The 20,137-nt window shown below is 40.7% G+C and overlaps 1 protein-coding gene across 1 annotated transcript in view; it reads right to left on the bottom strand.

The window, feature by feature from the left end:
• Positions 1 to 20,137, bottom strand: part of LOC136864503 (pickpocket protein 28-like) — a 158,817-nt gene that overhangs the window by 125,672 nt on the left and 13,008 nt on the right. Inside the window, exon 3 of the mRNA XM_068226833.1 lies at positions 19,246 to 19,380. Coding sequence (XP_068082934.1) covers positions 19,246 to 19,380 — 135 coding nt within the window. The remainder of the gene's footprint in view (positions 1 to 19,245; positions 19,381 to 20,137) is intronic.

The following is a 20,137-nucleotide window of genomic DNA, read 5'->3' as shown; positions in this document are numbered from 1 at the left end:
ACTTAAATCCTATTGCATTCTACTGTCAAATACTTCACATATGTTACGGCATGATTCACTATGCTCATTAATATAGTAAACATTACACTATCATACTATTTAGTCACTTCTCTAACTAGAGGTGGTCTTTTTTTAATGAAGATTGCCTATTTCCTTCATTATAACGACACACTATTAGGTCACTTAATTTGATTCGTTTCAAAGACATGTACGATTTGCCATCTATTAATCAAATGCAAGAAACTAGCGATTAAGTTCATATCTCTACGAAACTTATCTTTTCCTTAAGCCACCGGGATTGTTATTTCTGGCTAGCCTTCAGTAGCCTTGGTCAGTCTCGATGTTCCGCCGCCAGTCACTAAGATGATCTCGGGAATGCAGCTCTCCCGTGTCCGTCATAGCGGCTGAATTTTCCCCGAACAGTCCTCCCACATTTTTCTTACAGGTCCATGACGTAGTTGTCTTGCGCAATTTGAAGATGCAAAATCATAGAAGAGATTAGTTGAAACATCTTGACATAAGCAGCCTTCTAACATAACAATGATATCGAGAATCGGTTTAAATAGACGTCTATCTCTCTAATTTTATGCAGACCTTCAACATGTCCGTTTTTGCTTTATTTCATTATGTTGAATGTAATTGTTACTTAAGTTAGTGTATATAAATGGCGTTTTATAGTTGATTTTTTTTTACGAGTCAAGGCCTATTTTATGTCTTTTCAACGCTTGGCTGATTGAATCTTGCAGTATTTTACGATTGAGCATGAATTTATTAATATTACTACGTAATTATATGTTGTTCTTGAGTATAATTGCAATATATAATTTTCTTCTTCCGCTGCTATATCAGATTCAATGCTTTAACGCGTTGCTTCTTTCTTGACCGAAGTTCGTCCGCTTTTCATCGATGTGTATTCATTTGTAAATTTTTTATATTAGTATTGGCGTTAACAATTCGAACAGTAATTTGTCTTATGCACTGCCTCTGCGATCGTGACCATTACTCTTTCGCGCTACTCCGTATTTCCTTGATATTCTGTCACTTTATGGACAATGTTTAATGTCACTAGCGGTAATCGCGTGCAATTCGACTCAACTAAATTGCTCTTAGAACAACAATGTAAACGGCACACTACAGTGAGGTGGATGGCGCGAGTTACTGTAGCGGCCTTTATAATACATCAGGGAATGTTCGTAATTTCATGTCCATTCATTTTATTTGTTATTTATGAAGTTTATTATTATGTTCAGATGATGAAACGCAAGCAGTAGGATAAGGAGGCTATGAAAAAGCCTATTAAGGTAGTGATGGATAAGATAATGGGTTACAAACATGCAAGTATGTATGTATGCTATTTGCTTTACGTCGCACTGACACAGACAGGCCTTATGGCGACGATAGGATAGGAAACGCCTAGGAATGGGAAGGAAGCGGCCGTGGTCTTAATTAAGTTACAGCCCCAGCATTTTCCTGGTGTGAAAATGGGAAAACACGGAAAACCATCTTCAGGGCTGCCGACAGTGCGGTTCGAACCCACTATTTTCCGATTACTGGATACTGGCCTCACTTAAGCGACTGCAGCTATCGAGCTCTGTAAACATGCAAGTAAAGCGTTTAATATCCCACTAGCAACGATGGAAGACTAACAATACCAAGAAAACATTTCTCATAAATGGCCTTCAAGTAATTCATTATAGGGAAAGTATTTGGTAAGGTGAGAGGGGAAAAATATTTTAAGATGATTCGAGCTGACAGGAAGGTGCTACGGTGTGTTTGTGCTTGATGCTAAGGCTCTCACACCGCCTCGTAATGCCCACCCGCGAAGCGATCCATTATTATTATTATTATTATTATTATTATTATTATTATTATTATTATTATTATTATTATTATTATTATTAAATGCATTGCAAATGGGAAATATCCCGGTGGTAGTGGTCACTTACAGTAGTGTAAAAATAAAGTAAAGGTAACACTATTACCCAACAACAACAACAACAACAACAACAAAAAAACAGCAAAGAACACGAGTACAACAAGCAAATCCATGGAAAGATAATACCTCAAGAAAAACTCCTAGTTTCACAATCTAAACCAAGCAGAAAATCACAAATTCAGTGTCCGTAATTTACAACTTTTACTTTTCACTTTACACAAACACTAATGATCTTCTTAAATGACTTGATACCGGAAGGGAATCTATCATAGGCCGCTGCAGGTAATTTATTCCAATCCCTTAAGGTCCTGTTAGCGAAGGAAAACTTGCCCACGTCCGTGACACATAATCAATGAAAGTAGCCTTTAGGATTAATCATTTTAACAGTATTAGTCAATGTAACATACTCCTTTACTCCCTAAATTAAGATAAATGGGCAATCAGAGTAAATATCAGCTGGACTACTCCATCTCCCCGCAGCTTCATTTCACGACATTATTTTGGTAAATATCATCGAAAGTAACCTTTAAGATTAATCATTTTAACAGTATTAACGTATGTAACATTCTCCATAACTCTAAATTACGATAAATCGGCAATCAAATTCAATATCTTTTCCATAAAGAAGTATGCATTTCTAGCGCAAACAGTTAGGCCGCCAGCGCCACGTGTCGAGCTGTGTCAAGGGCGGTAAGGAGCATCAAGTCGGCCGTGCACACATCTCACAAACAGTTAGGCCGCCAGCGCCACGTGTCAAGGCCGGTAAGAAGCATCAAGTCGGCCGTGCACACATCTCACAACCAGTTAGGCAGCCAGCGCCACGTGTCAAGGCCGGTAAGGAGCATCAAGTCGGCCGTGCACACATCTCACAAACAGTTAGGCAGCCAGCGCCACGTGTCAAGGCCGGTAAGGAGCATCAAGTCGGCCGTGCACACATCTCACAAACAGTTAGGCCGCCAGCGCCACGTGTCAAGGGCGGTAAGGAGCATCAAGTCGGCCGTGCACACATCTCACAAACAATTGGGCCGCCAGTGCCACGTGGCGAGCTGTGTAAGGAGCATCAAGTCGGCCGTGCACACATCTCACAAACAGTTCGGCCGCCAGCGCCACGTGTCGAGCTGTGTCAAGGGCGGTAAGGAGAATCAAGTCGGCCGTGCACACACTGTGAAGCGCTATTCAAATGTTTTGCAACACGTTTCTTCCTCTTTTACCTGTCAATTGAGATATTAAACACAATCGTAATTTAAATGCTGTCAGCGATTTATCCGTTCTACCCAAACACTGGAAGCGTTTTAACAATTTTATTTCCATGTCCCGTTTCCGAGGAACTCATTGTCTTGGTCTCCTAGCCGAGTCCAATGTTTTCGTAGGTGCCGTGTCCGCACATGACCGAAACAGCTTCGTCCAGCGTGATCGTGAGTATACTTCTTCCCACCTCTTTGTACGAACAGTCAATGTCGCTACTTTTATGCCTGTTATTTGTTACTTATGAATAAGTTCACCCAGATTACACTCAGGTAAAACAGACCTATGTAAAGAACGCGGAATACCGCTGATGGCTACTGCGAGCTCACACTTGTGTCTCGGGAACGCAGAATGAGGAGCCTTTCGGAACATCTCGGAACACTTCGGCTCTCTTCGGTTCCACGAACTATAACTAGGTGAGCTGCTGTCTTCAGTTCACGAACTAGGCTGGACTTAGCTAGCATAAGGCGCCATTTCGGACACCAACACTTTATTCACGTGCGTGTGGTAGAAAATAGAAAGTCACCAACTACAGGTCCACTTTGACAGGTCTACAGGTTGCTCTGGCGTGAAGCTTTGTACCTTGTGTTCTTCTGTTACTCGTGTGTGTTGTAGATTAGTAGGTGAATTCTTACGTTTTCGTGTGATTAAGAGTGCCGTAGTGAGCAGTAGTGAGTTGAAGGTATTATTACTGAAGGGGTGGATAGGCGTAATTATCTTGTGTTTGTGTTCAGGTCCTCTAGGCATTTTAAAATTTTCCTGTGATTTATTAAGAGTGTCGTTGTCAGTTGAAGATATTATTACTGAACGGGTGGATAGTCGTAATTTATCGTGCAATAATGGATAGGTATAATTGCAATTTCTGCAGTGAGTCATTTAGTGTACATAAAACTTACTGAGCACACATCAGTACCAAACATCGTGGCAATGAAAGTGAGAGTTTTAAGTGCAACTTATGTGATTACTCCACTGCAAGACGTGTGACACACAGTATAAACTTAAAGTATGTCACCTGGAATCATAATTCTTCTGCTTTGCTCGAGACAAAACAGTGTAAGTAAATTCCAATATTGTAAAATATCACATTAGGTTTAACATTCAGTTGTCAACAAGTATTCTTATTTTCTTATCTTGGATGAATTACTGTACAAAATTGAAAGTTGGCAATGGCGTAATACTTGCAGGCATACGTTAGATTTTATTTTGTTGTTTTTGTTGTTGTAGGTGTGATCAGTGGGTGATTTTGATAACATTTACAAGAAAGAAGGATCTACCGGTATCTACTTCAGTACCACATACATGATATGTTGAGATCACTTCCAATCCACAGATTTTAGGAATCCTCGGCTCTATAGTCAGGGGTAAGTTATGAACCAATCAGTCACTACTGAATTGCATTTAGGGCAGTCGCCCAAGTGGCAGATTCCCTATTTGTTGTTTTCCTAGCATTTTCTTAAATGATTGCAAAAACATTGGAAATGTATTGAACATCTCCCTTCGTAAGTTATTCCAATCCCTATCTCCTCTTCTTATAAACAACTCTTGCATTCCAGCTTTATCTTCATTTTGTGATCTTCCCTACTGTTAAAGACACAAACTTATTCGTCTACTAATGTCATTCCACGCCATCTCTCTGCTGACAGCTCAGAACGTACCATTTAGTCGAGCAGCTCGTCTCCTTTCTCCCAAGTTTTCCCAGCCCAAACTTTGCAACATTTTTGTCTAGCTACTCTTTTGTCGGAAATCACCCAGAAGAAATCAAGCTGCTTTGCTTTGGATTTTTTCCAGCTCTTGAATCAAGTAATCCTGTTAAGGGTCCCATACGCTGCATCCATACTGTAGTAGGTGTCTTACCAGAGACCTATGCCCTCTCCTTTACATCCTTACTACAACCCCTAAACCCCCTCATAACCATGTGCAGAGATCTGTACCCTTTATTTACAATATGATATTTATGTGATTACCCAAATGAAGATCTTTCCTTATATTAACACTTAGGTACTTACAGTGATCCCCCAAAGGAACTTTGACCCCATCAATGCAATAATTAAAACAGAGAGGACTTTTCCTATTTGTGAAACTCACAACCTGACTTTTAACCCTGTTTATCATCATACCATTGCCTACGGTCCATCTCACAACATTATATAGGTTATTTTGCAGTTGCTCACAAGCTTGTAACTTATTTATTACCATTGGCATATACAGAGGGCTACCAAGGCTATCAGTGAAGCCCTAATCTCCATTGAGAATGATGGAAGTCTAAAGCACATTGTAGTGTATGCATCTAAAACATTGTTCCATTTACAAAACTTGAAAGCAGTGAGAAAAAACATCGCGTATATTTCTGAGAGTGAGGTATCGGAGACTGATATTGCAGCCCGGGCTCTTGCCCCTTTCCCCTCAACTCGCCACACGCAGCTTGCTGCTGGATATCGGATAGGAGCGAGGACCGGCGGAGGATAGGTGTGCTAGGCTTCGGTCCGTCAGTTCACCACTGCTAACTATCAACCATGCGTTATTCATCTTATATACTTCCTCACCTCATACTTCTCAATGATATAGGTAAGAGAGTGTGGGAATTCCTCACTCCCGTTTACTCCTTGTAGGAAGAGACTGCAGGGCTGCTGTTAGATGAGCAATATCGTTTTATTTTCATTGGTAGATCTGTTAAAATGAAATGCCACCTTTCAGGTTTAGCGTTTTCTTTTGTTGGTTGGAATCGAACCCATGATCATGGGTCGGACACCACCACTAATCTCCCGAGGAAGCTAATTAACCAGTGAACGATGGGTACGACTGCTGTAAAATAATAATAATAAAAATAATAATGAGACCGGGAGAGTTGGCCCTGTGGTTAGGAGCGTGCAGCTGTGGGCTAGCATTCGGGAGATAGTGGGTTCGAACCCCACTGTCGGCAGCCCTGAAGATGGTTTTCCGTGGTTTCCCATTTTCACACCAGGCAAATGCTGGGGCTGTACCTTAATTAAGGCCACGGCCGCTTCCTTCTCTTTCCTAGGCCTTTCCCATCCCATCGTCGCCATAAGACCTATCTGTGTCGGTGCGACGTAAAGCAAAATAGAAAAAAAATGGGGCATGGCAACTATACAGGCTTGGTGTTGACCTAATGGGGATAAAATGAATGGCAGAGACATCATACATACCCAGTCCCCAAGTCAGGGGAATTAACAGTATAAGGGGGTTGATTCTGGAAACTGAACTGGGGCCATCAGACCAAAGGCAAACATTGTATCCATTTAACCACAAAGCCGGACTTTCATTTGCTAAACCTTAGGCTACCATCTCCAATGATCAGGGGTTGAACATTGGCAGTAGCAGAGTCCGGTGCAATAGCCTGTAAAGCAGCCTTCACAACACAGCAGGCTTCTTCGTTGGCTACAGGCTGCAGCTCAAAACGCTGAAGGCTTGACGTTCACTAAACCAACCATCGAAAAGAGGTAACCTAAGTCTAGTGGTAACCCATGTCTTAATCTCAGCATACGCCACTGTTTATTACTCTGTACAGAATAACATCGTCTGCAGAAAGCCTTATCCCTGACTCCACTTCTTTACACATATGAAATGAAATGTCGTATGGCTTTTAGTGCCGGGATATCCCAGGACGGGTTCGGCTTGCCAGGTGCAGGTCTTTCTATTTGACTCCTGTAGGCGACCTGCACGTCGTAATGATGATGAAGACAACACATACACCCAGCCCCCGTGCCATTGGAATTAACCAATTAAGGTTAAAATCCCTGACCCAGCTGGGAATCGAACCCGGGACCCTCTGAACCGAAGTCCAGTACGCTGACCGTTCAGCCAACGAGTCGGACTTTACACATAAAAACATAAAGGTCCAATAATACTGCCTTGAGGAATTCCTCTGTTAATTATTACAGGGTCAGATAAAGCTTTGTCTACTCCAATACTCTGAGTTCTATGTTCTAGAAATATAGCCACCCATTCAGTCACTTTCTTTTTTCTAGTCCAGATGCACTCATTTTTGCCAGTAGTCTTCCATGATCTACCCTATCAACTGCCTTACATAGGTTAATCGCGATACAGTCCATTTGACCTCCTGAATCCAGGATATCTGCTATATCTTGTTGGAATCCTAGAAGTTGAGCTTCAGTGGAATAACCTTTCCTAAACCCAAACTGACTTCTATCAAACCAGTTATTAATTTTGCAAACATGTCTAATATAATCAGAGGTAATGCTTTCCCAAAACTTATATTCAGTGCATGTCAAACTGACTGGCCTGTAATTTTCAGCTTTATGAGAGCCTACGTGGCTCAGGTGGCAGCGCGCCGGCCTCTCAACGCTCTCAAAGCAGAGGCGGGACAGGTTTTTCTCCGGGTATTCCAGTTTCCCCTTTCATCTTTAATTTCAGCAACACTCTCCAATATCATTTCATTTCATCTGTCATTCATTAATCATTGCCCCAGACGAGTGCGACAGGCTTAGGCAGCCGGCACAATTCCTATCCTCATCCCTAGATGGGGGCTTCATTCCATTCCTGACCCGGTTGGACGACTGGAAACAGGCTGTGGATTTTCATTCATGCTTTATGATGATAAATAGTTCTTGTGTATAAAACTTTTAACTTCCCTTTACTGCTTGAAGACAAAATGAATATTACATACAGTACACATACATAGCTACAGATGGTTATGCCCTTCAGCATTCAGTCTGCAAGTCTCTGTGAGTTAAGCAATAATAATAATAATATTATTAATAATAAATAATTTAGTATTTTATTGCAGTCAATGGTCATAAGATTAAATTACAGTTCATAATTCTTTTAAGTTACACTAGAATAACATACACATAATTTGAACATGAATATTTTGCACATTAAAGTATGGTTTCTTTCAATTAATTATTATTATTAATAATATTATATAATGAATGCACCAAACTTAACAATTCACTACTCATAATGAGGAGTAAATATTACTTGCAGCAGAAACATGTCAGCGATTCTTTTCTCTGAAGACAGGTAAGAGTGCGATACCTATCACAAGCTCCACCGTATGGAGCGCAGATACACTGCGTACTTGGCCCGTGGTAACTGAACGCTGAAACCTGCCCTCACTTTGTTATTCCGACAAGATTTTGCTTTTTACTATCTTTACAGAGGGTTGTTCCTAGGCATTCCCTTGTTGCTTTTACTACCGCATCACTGTGTGCCACCCATTCTCTTTCTATATCGTACGCCTGTTTCCATAGGTCCGAGGCTTGCTTGAAGTGTTCCAAGCTTAGTCTACTTCCCCTGTGGTTGAGGGTGGTAGAATAGCAAACCCGGTATCCCCTGCCTGTCATAAGAGGTGACTAAAAGGGGCCCCAGGGGCTCTGAACTTTGGAACGTGGGTTCGTGACCAAGGGGCCCTTAGCTGAGTCCTGGAATTGCTTCCACTTGTGCCAGGCTCCTCACTTTCATCTATCCTATCCAACCTCCCTTGATCAACTCTTGTTCTTTTCCGACCCCAACGGCAATAGGCCCTATGTATGGAGGCTTAGGACATTTTTCACGTTTATGTTCTTCATGGCCCTTGTCTTCATTTGGCTGATACCTTCATTTTTTGAAGTGTCGGACCCCTTCCATTTTTTTTCTCTCTGATTAGTGTTATATAGAGGATGGTTGCCCACTTGTACTTCCTCTTAAAACAATAATCACCGGGCGAGTTGGCCGTGCGTATAGAGGCGCGCGACTGTGAGCTTGCATCCGGGAGATAGTAGGTTCGAATCCCATTATCGGCAGCCCTGAAAATGGTTTTCCGTGGTTTCCCATTTTCACACCAGGCAAATGCTGGGGCTGTACCTTAATTAAGGCAACGGCCGCTTCCTTCCCATTCCTAGGCCTTTCCTATCCCATCGTCGCCATAAGACCTATCTGTGTCGGTGCGACGTAAAGCCCCTAGCAAAAAAAACAAAAACCAATAATCACCACCACCACCACTCTGTGTCCGGCTCCATGGCTAAATGGTTAGCGTGATGGCCTCTTGTTACAGGGGTCCTGGGTTCGATTCCCAGCTGGGTCAGGAATTTAAACCACCATTGGTTAATTCAGTTGGCACTGGGGCTGGGTGTATGTGTCGTCTTCATCATTTCATCCTCATTACAACGCATGGGTCGTCTATGGGTGTCAAATCAAAAGACCTGCACCTGGCGAGCCAAAGTTGTCCCTGGGCACTCCTGGCACTAAAAGCAATATGCCATTTCTATTTACTACCACTCTGTGAAGCAGGATGCTACCTTACTTCTGGTCCTAGTGAGGACCTCTCCCATAATGGGTCATAGCCACCTGAGCGCAAAGCAGGCCATGACACTGAAAATGTTAGGGTATCTTGAGTCTGAGGACCAGGTTATAGGCCACTCAGCCGTTACCTGTGGTTCTTGAAGTAGGAGGTGACAGCAGTAACCCACACCATGAACCACAAAAATTAATAGTATAATTATACATCTGGGGCTGTTTCACATCTAGTATGAATTTGAATGGTATTTCACAACAGTTCATTATATTCTTGTAATTTATATGCTGTTTTATTATAGCCTGCCCGTTTTGCATTTCCTAGTACTAGAACATGGAATTATTCAAAAAGCAATGTGTATAATTAATATGAATATGAACTTTGTTTCAATGAACTCTTTTTTTTTTTTTTTTTTTTTAAAGGCTAAAACCCAATTCTGTGCCAACACAAAATCTTGCCGGCAGCAGCGTGAAAGGCGTTTTGAGATCAAGAAAAGGAGGGAGTTCACGCAAGAGGAAGAGAGGAGAAGAAGAAGAAATGGAACATCTCCATCCACCAGTACTGCTCAGGTGCAGCCTACAGACAGACTTCTGCAAGGTGTCCTAAAAGTGTTAATAATGATGTTATACAAATTGAAGGGTGAGGTGTGCAGGTTAGAGAAAAGTAAAGTCTTAATTGCAGCTCATACTGAAAGGATTTTTTTAAGGGTCAGGTGAAAAACTTTGTTCGTAAGAGCAAAGGAAGGCGATTCACTGACAGCGATAAAACTGTAGCTCTTGCAATATATATTGTTCTTCTAAAGCATACCAGTTCACCCTTGTCTCGGGAGCGCATCGTGTATAACCACTCGGAACGTTTCCTCTCTCTTTGATTCCACGAAGTATACACTGAGTACGTCAGTTGTTGCGGTGGGTGTGGCACTTGCAGGCTGCTTAGCACGCCACGTTTAAGTATGAATTTCCTTCATTCTTAAGGAATAGTACAAATAAAATCTGTCCCCCACCCCAGAAACTGCGCATATTTATCATGGACTTGAGTTCCAGTTGTCAGTTCGAAAAACCCCACTGAAGAAAAATGATTCCAGATGACATACTTCAAGTTTATACTCTATGTATGAATTTGAGTTTTTAAATTCACAAATCACACACTTCACTAACTTAATTACCGGTCTATTAGTAGCTAATTGAGAACTATTTTTGGAGTACATTCCTGCCAATAATTATAATATAAATATTGCTATTTATCACCTTCTACTGTGTTTAGAAGACCCATGATTGATCACTGCCGTTCAGATTTAGGTAACAGTAATTTTATTGCAATGTCTTGCTCTTCTGTGGCTGTGGGCTTTGCGATGGATAACGACATCTTTTTATGAGGTTTATTGGTTGGCTTAAATCTTTCTGAGGTTCAAATTTAGATTTTTTTGCTGGTGAAACTGGAGGTAGTGAAGATGCAGATTTGCGGGCCCGAATGGTTGGCAATAAATTTTGCAGACGTTTATCACTAATGTCGAAGTCTTCATCGGGTTCAGCCTCATCTAGGATGTGCCTGAATTTATCCAGTAACATTTCTCGCCTCTTCGCTTTACTGTCACATGCCTTTGCTGCTCCAGGGCATTGTAGTTCTTGGATTATTGCACGTTGTTTTCGATCTGTAGTGGATACCTCGTGGATGATTAAATTATTGTCTGTAGATTCAGCTGCACTCGAAGGCTCTCTACTTGCTATTCTGCATATCAAATGAATGTGTTTACACATGTTGAACTTGATTGATGAATCTGGACAGCTGCAAGTGAATGCGTGGAGGCATGTCTCGCACTCGGTACAAAGCAATTCGCACTTGCACAAGCTTTCACTCATTCGCCTTATTTCGTAGAGTTTGTTGGAATGTTTTGACTGCACTATCCACACATTATTGTCATATATTGCATCTTCAGGGTCTAGCTGAAATGACGATTTGTGGCGTTGCCTTATTGCCGAAAGCTTTGAGGTCACTTTACCTTTATTCAGATGAATAAGTCTATCATAGAGTTTGTCCCTTAGATACCTCATTAGAGCATGGGTGGTAATATCTAATCGTTTGGGCTTGTTTCCCTTTAGATATATATGTTTGATCACTCCATGCATTCTCTCCAAGTGCATGTTTGTATTGAAACCTGAGTGTTGACGATAACAATACGCCCAGCTTGGAGCAGATGCCCGATAATTATTTTCAAAATATATACCAAATTCTAAGGTGTCTGGGTCTTCTTTCAGAAGCCGTAGAGCCTCGTCAAACATCTTTCGAAAGGCCTCTTCATCTCTCTCCTGCATTAGCGTTCTAATGATTTTATAGATTTTGGCTTGTTTTTCACGTCCTTTAATCTTGCAAAGATTTTTCCTCCATGCTCGATCTACATGCCATGAGCAGAACAGTCGATGTTGAGGTGGTTTCATAACTTTCAACCAGGCATTATGAAATACTTCTGCCATATCAGACATAAGTACTTTTGGTTGAAGTGGAGCACGGAGAGTATCCAGAACAACTGTTAAGAATCTCCATAATCGGAAGATCTCCTCTGTTCGAAAACATGAACGAGCAAGGAAAGCCTTGAAATAACTCGTCCAACAAAAGACGAGTTGTCAGTTCAAATCCGTAAGAATTAAGCCCATGTGTGCTGTCCATGAAAATACAATTGTTTCCATAATCGCGTAACATTTCAATCTGCGCCTCATTCATTACAATTAAGACAAAGTCTTCTTCGCGCAGCTGTGGATGGGCTTCCAAACTAACTCCCTGAGGTTTGTAGAACCAGACTACAGAATCTATTTCTTGCATTTCTTTCACCCAAGAGTCCACACACTCGTGCTGTCATTCGCATGTCTAACTGCCTCGGCTTTAAAGTTATAATCTCTCGCTATGTTGTGAAGATCTTTATTTGATATTAAATCGCTGCGCTCTAATTCGCTGCTTTTAATTGAAGACCTAACAGAGTCTAAAATGCAGTCAAAGGGAATCTGCAGTGATATTTTCCTTGCAATTTCGTCCCTTTCTGATTTTGAAAGTCTTAACCGGGCTAGCTCAGCCTGATGACCTACATGCGTATTGCAGAATGAAACCTCAACTTCGCCAGAAGGATGACATGTGACATCCATGCTGGCTGGGCAGTATCCATCAATTTTGTTACTTCCCAATATTTTCTGGTGGCGCTCGTTTTGCCCTCTTGATTTATGAACACCATTATGATGACAGTGGAATGACAATTTTGAGCAGTTATCTGTAGTTCTAACCCAACGTCCCCTGCTGCATACAAACTCGCATAGATGATCTTTTTTGACCTTAGATTTCCAGTTATAGAAATCACTCTCACTAGAAAATTCCACAGTTTCATTAACTACATGCCAACGGCCGTAGCCGTGTTGAAACACCGGATCCCGTGAGATCTCCGAAGTTAAGCAACATTGGGCGTGGTCAGGAGTTGGATGGGTTGATACACGCTGTTGGTAGGGGGTAAGGGAATGGAAGAGCGGAAAGGAACTGGCCACCCTACCGCACGTAAACTCCGGCTCAGGAACACCTCTGCGGAGGTTCGGACCTGCCTTCGGGCAGAATAACCCTTACCTACCTACCTATTAACTACATCTATATCATGTTGCGACGAGTAATGCCGAAGCATCTCGCTTCGTGATGCACAGTCATATTTACATAATGGGGAAAGTATTTTTGACTCAAATTTTGCGGAAACCTCTTCATGCATGCTGAATGTATGCCGCTTAAGATTGCCACGTCTTGCAGTGGAGAAATCACACAAGTTGCACTTAAAACTCTAATTTTGGTTGCCACGTTGTTTGGTACTAATGTGCCTCAGTAAGTTTTTATGTACACTAAATGACTCGCTGCAGAAATTACAATTATACCTATCCATTATTGCAAGATAAATTACGACTATCCACCCGTTCAGTAATAATATCTTCAACTAACTACGACACTCTTATAAATTACAGGAAAACTTTAAAATGCCTAGAGGACCTGAACACAAACACAAGATAATTACGCCTATCCATCCCTTCAGTATTAATACCTTCAACTCACTACGGCACTCTTAGATGATGACGATCCTTGTTGTTTAAAGGAGCCTAACATCGAGGTCATCGGCCCCCCGGCACTCTTAATCACAGGAAAACTTTAATAAAGCCTAGAAAATATGAACACAGACATATAAAAACTGTGCGTGAACCTTCTCCTGCGCGTTACTTCGCAGTGGCGCCTTATGCTAGCCAAGTCTAGCCTGGTTCATGTTGTACCGAAGAGAGCTGAAACAATCCAAGTGGCTCCACGCACTGCGTGATGTACCGAAGAGAGCTGAAACGTTCCGAGCGGCTTCACGCCATGTTCTCGAGACAAAAGTGTCACTCCCTCTTGTATGTGTAAATTGTAGAGATGTGTTCATTTATAAAGAATTAAATGTTTTAATTAAATATTATCTGAATGAAGAAAATGAAAAAAGGAATGGGAATTGAGATAGAAACATTAAAGCAAAGAAGATCATGCATATGTAAATAATTGCATAAAAAATATTTGGCTCGACGAAGATGAATCATTCAGGACGTCGTTTTATGTATAGAGTTATTCAGCTGAATGTATATATGTGTGAGACTAACACATCACACTTTGCAGAGTTCGTTAAAGTACTTTCAGTAATCACACTTACTGTACATTTTCATGGTGGCTGTATGTTCAAAGATATTGATACAAAGGTGTTTCTTTTTTAAAATAATGTGACATATTTAATATCGCCATAGATAACAGGTAAATGAAAAATATATTTGCGACTGGTTTCCTTCCCTATCTGAATTCATTGAAACTATATCTTGCGCACCTGAACATTAGTGCTCCGGGTCACCACTTGTATCGCAAACATCTGTGCGCAGAATGACTGTCGCTGGGGTAATGTTGATTATTACATAATCTGCAGATTTCATTCTACAAAACTTGTAAGGTATTTATTTACATTTTTCTTTTGGGTTTGTCATAGTTATTGTGATCTTGCGTTGTGAGATTCTATTCTGCAGATCTCTATCTTTTTGGTCGCTGCAGACCTCTTTTTTTTAATTTACATATTGCTTGTTCCATGTGTATCTTTACTATATGCGAGAGCGGAGATTGACACCGAACTGTGTAAATTATGTGTGTACCTGTGACCTTGATTTGAGACCCTGTTTAATTCTCTTCGAGTCTACGACTGGCTGAGCTTGTAATACCAATATAAATGGTCCATTATTGGACATTATAAATTTTTATATGTTTTGACGCTAATGATACACATCTCATGTTCACCAAAAGAGAGGTGATATGAGTATGGAATGTATCGTGCGTTATATGTGTGTGGATCACTATTGTATTTGGGGTGAGCCTGGGTTGCTGCGCGGCCATCTGACATTGTGATATGTGTATCTTGTTCAAGCTCACAAGCCTCTGGTTTTATTTGTCATGCAGTGCGAGCATTCTCGTATCCTAGCTTGACCCCTATACTTATTTGGAGTTGCTCATATTGGTCTCTAGGTTGTGTCTGCGTGTGACTGTGCATTGATGGATGAGATTTGTGTTGGTTTCCATATCTCGCGAATATATTTTTTGTGCCTTCCTTATTTTCTTTATTGCATTTCTTTTCGGCTTATTTTAAAATATTTTCTTTCAGTTAACATGTTTCATTGTTTGAGATATTTATTGATCTCGGTAACCATGGCTACCTATCATCTTCCTACTTTTTTTTCTTGTTTTTTTTTTTCCGGCCGGAGTTTTGCTTCTCGGTGCCTTTCTGATAGCTGGGGATGTGAGTCTCAATGGAGCTATTGTTATAGTGGCCTGCGTCTTTTGAATGGACGTAGCTGTTGAGGCCTATCATTGCTGTCTGCACCGACACGTGATATTGAGACATATCATATATGCCTCATGAATATTCATTCTGGACCGCACGTAGATAGAGAACAGTCCGTAGTAAGCTTTGTGATCATGAGTACTTTGAACGAGTCTGCAGGGTGTGTCGCAGTAACGACTGATGCGCGGCGTGTTTGAAGTACACCAATAGCAAGATAGAAGGCGAGGTTTGCGGCGGCGGTGATACAAATGTTTCCGTACTACCAATGTCGTCCAATGCAGTGCTGAACCTATTATCATCTTATGGGAGAAATCTGTTATTAAACCTATGCTCCGCGGTTTTGTCATGTCCACTGAGTTGTGGTTAAATTTACAGATATATATATATATATATATATGTTTATATTTAGGCTACTTTCAATCAATGCACTGAATTGATATTTTCCAACGGTTACGCGCTTTGTCTTCAGACTGTGGTTGAGCCCTCAAGCTATAGTCTCATGGGGAACCCCCACTTTTGAATAAGGCAAGTGACACTATAAAGCAGCGAGCAGCAGGGGAATCTTTCTCATTCGTTTCTCAGTCGTTTTGCAGTGTTCACGTCAGTTGTGACTGCCGTGTTCTTTGTTTTATATTTCAACAGGGACGCTATAACTACTTAAACTATGAGAACTGGATGTAATGAATAGTGAGTCTTATTTTGAGAACAGTGTTAATATGCACTATCTTGGTGCGAATTAATTCCGATGAATTAGGGGGTGAACAGTCCGTTATTGTGGCGGTTACCTCTACCCGTGTGACGAAGTACAGTAATGCCAAGTGCGGGAGGCACAGTATAGCTATATATATATATATATTGAAAATTCGGGAGGCGATATAAGACGATAAATGCATATAATAGTATAACTCTCGCAGACTGATTTAACATTTATTATATGCATAAACATTTATCTGGTCACGTATCGTGATCGCGGAAGTAGCGTGTGCGTTCGGTACGATCAATGTTCTTTCATATGAACTGATACGCGTTTCATTCCGCCAAATAGTAACTTTGAACGGAGCTCAATTTCCTATTGGCTTAATTATCTTAATAGCAAAGTATCTGCTTATGTAAAGTACGCGTGTACGCAGAGCAGGTGAAGAGTCATTAACTATACATTCATTCTGGGAGTGTTACCTCACAAGAACCATGATGGCATCGCCCAGTGTCAACCCAGCATCCAGTGTGTTGTGATGGCAGAGTAAATCCATGGACGCAGCAGTCACGTGACTGGTGTGGGAGCAGAGATCGGCAAAGAGAAGTAATATGCCAACTTCATAAGCAAGGCAGAAGTCAGCCCAGTTTCATTCTGTGTTCAATGTCAGCTCGTTAGAGCTCAGCTATGCTTTATTTTATGTAACGGAAATAGAAATCCAGGGCTGTTGCACGCTAGTACCCTTTATGTTGTATTTATATTAGTGATGGGAAAGAGGGATATACTTAGGTGTAGATAGGAGTGTGTTTTATTTCAGAGTATTCCGTTATGTGTGTTCATCATGTAAAGTCAGGCGGTACCTTCTTCATTACCGGGGCTATGTGCCCTTAATGTTGTGGGGAATAACAATATTCAAAGCAGTGTAGGTTTCTTGTGCAAGCAGCGCCTTCTGGCCGCCGATGGAGTGGGAGGCTACGTTGTGAAGTGAGAGTCATTTATTTGAGCAGAGAAGACAGGCGATTCGGGTAGGAGAGCAATAAATGTGAAAACGAAAGGCAGATATCGCCCAGAATATAATGAGGACATTGTAACAGGAATAGAGGCCTGTGAAAATTTCAGTGAAGGGAAAAATATGAGTGATAGCTGCTTATTAGGAGATGAGCTTGAATACGCCTGGATATTCGATGATACAGTTGAGATTCGAATTCCCATGCCACGAGTAAAGAAGGCCTGAGTGACGTCTTATTTGATAGAGAATTTCGCAGTAATTAAGTTGAGATATGGAGGCCTAGTTACTCTGTTAAGACAGAGCGTTTTTGTGAATGGGAGAATGATTTATTTTTGGCAGCGCGGCAGCTATATAAGCGAAGAAGTTTCCCTTGTAATGTGAAAGGGCGGCATACAAGTAGGCGCTGGGAGTTAGGGGAATAACGCTCGCACTGTTATCTTTCTGCTATGTTTACAGCTGACAGACAAGCAGTGACAGTGGAAATCCACGTGCTGTGCCAGGAAGGCGTAACCTACTTAGCCCAGGTGTTAACTGTGTCCTGCCTTATTAGGACCTCATTCATGAAGAAGTGTATTTTTCTTATGTATTTTTTTTAGATGTCCAGTGATTTTTGTCTTAATTTTCAGGATTTTTATTGGTTGTTTATTTCATTTGTCGTGTATGACAGTGCTTATATTTCATTGTCCATGTCGTTTTGTCAATGTTGTTTTATTTATTTGCATTTTAACTTGGCCCGGAGCTAATTCCTAAGAGAAGTCAACTTCAGTGCTGATCAATTTGTGACACAGCGGTCTGTCAATAGAAGCAGTGTAGTTTGTAAGTTTAGTGAAACCTGGATTTGCCTTGTGTTTTATTACTTTGATTATGTAAATATGTAAATAATCGATCGAAACTAGCGTGATTTTCTTTTGTCGAGGAACATCTTACCGGACGATTGCGAGATCGCACCGCGTTGGGAATACCGGCATACTTACTTATCGGCGCCGATTCAATGCAAGATGTAGATACTTACCAAGATTTATTATCCTTTTTGTATTTCCATCTGTTCGACATTCGTTTTATGTATTTTATTGTAATTAATTTCAGATGTGCTCGGTACATGGTTGTATTTTTGTTGACCCTTTGAGTCTAGTTACTTTGCTTTCTAATTTTATTTTCAGGTTTAGTGTGAGTAATTTATCATGTGTCTTAGTTTATTAAATCTATTTTACCCCAGAATTTTCTTCTTATTCACAAAATAATGACACTGTTTCCCATTCATATACCATTCGTGTTTACTTCTTAGTTAGTTTTTTAGTCTTAACGCCCAAATTTTTAATGACCGTACCACGAAGCTCTCCGACTTAGCCGGGCATATTTTTATTTGAATGGGAATGGTTCAGTATGACGCAGAAACATGGCTGCTTACAGCTGGTAGAGGAGTAGTGTTTGGGACATATGTACATCGCGTATTTGCAAGGGTTGAAAAGAATGAGAGGAAATATGAAATTGTCCTTTACCCTACTGAGTAAATCAATACCTTTGGAGCTGGTCACTGCACATGTCGTTGGCAGGCCCATGTAGGAAATATATTAAATCAGAGTTGAAATCTATTCAGATACATGCAAACCAAGTGTTTTGCAAATCCACACCTTCAGGGCTGGCACGAAGTTTTCACACATTGTTGAAAAGGTGTAAAAAAATGCTTGTCTCCCAAGCCCAGGCAAAAACAGTTAGGCCATCCAGTGAAACAAGAGAAGATAAAAAATGGTTCTAAATAAACTCGGCATAACGGAGGACCATCCTGCAATGCCACACGTGTTTTCTCTATTCACAATGTCAGTGACAGTGATTGCCATGATTGAAAATGCCTTGAACATTTCTTTAAAATATATTTTGCTCGTGTAAGAACTGTAATAACTGGTGAACTTTCTTTGTGATCATTACTTGGAATGGAGGTAATCACTGTTGTGTTTGATCCATTTAAATGTTCATAAATATCACTCAAAACGTATGTCAATAAATCTTTTAGTTCCAAAACGACCTAACTCCAACTTACACGAGATTTGTACCGCAATTTCCATTTATAAGATATTTTTAAAACACAGTGTCAAGAGGTATATAAATGTAAATAAATAAATAAATGTACTGAATGAAACTTCATTTATTTATAACCACATCTGAATTTCATTATAAGAAAATCTTAATTTCTGAAGTTTTGCATTTTATGAATTTACGTCCCTTTAGGGATAAGCTCTTGAAGATGACTGACCTTTCCAAGAGAGGTCGACGTTCCTCGCCCAAGTACCGCAGTCCGTGGATGCTGGTGTGGCGGCAATACTCACTGAGATGAGCTTTAATGTTCGCCCCAGCCTTCATCGCCATCTTGCTGTTCACTCGCTTGAGACTGAGAACAGAGAAACATAACATTCTCATTAAAGAGAATTCACACATACTTATACACTATTCTGCGCCTGAAGATCTTAGACTGCATTTATGCATACAACAAATTATACTGAAACATGTCAAGGACCATTGAAATAAATTGTTCCTCTTTAGCATGTCGTCACGACGAAATATATTTCCGTTTCCAAGATCGTGTTGTGTTTTCCTTGACAACGCTACATCAAACAGGGTTGCGAAGAGCGTCGAAAGCAGTTTAATGCATACGTTTTTTGTAATGAAGCACGAGCTATATGCTTGTCAGAAGCCATAAAATCCATCGACACAGAGTTGTTTGTTCATGAGGAGGGAAAAAAGGCCAGCAATGTAATACTGAGTTAATTTCTTTCTCATTAAGGTTTTCCTCAATTTACTGGAGAGTTCATCAAATGATGATTTAGACCTACGAAAGTAACAGGCTGAACAATTTTCCTTCTTCCTCTAATACAAAGTTTGAAATGTACCTTGTAACATTCTTTCAGAATTTATTGGATGAACACCCGGTTGTCTTCGCATTTTGTTTTTTCCTTTCAGGCTTTTGTAGAGCATGGAAAGGAAGCATCGATCTGCCCTCACTATATTACCCGAGTCTCTTGTCGTGGTAACAGTCTATAAAATATCACCATTAAATTCGTTTGATAATTATCGTACCACGACAGACGACAGAACATGAGTGTCTGAAAGCAGGCTTACGATTCTCTTTGCTGGTTGATGGTTTATCT

The sequence above is a fragment of the Anabrus simplex genome, chromosome 1 (genome assembly GCF_040414725.1).
Source record: "Anabrus simplex isolate iqAnaSimp1 chromosome 1, ASM4041472v1, whole genome shotgun sequence".
NCBI lineage: Eukaryota > Metazoa > Arthropoda > Insecta > Orthoptera > Tettigoniidae > Anabrus > Anabrus simplex.
Note: the sequence above shows the minus strand (reverse complement) of the source record. Positions and strands in the feature narration are given on the sequence as shown.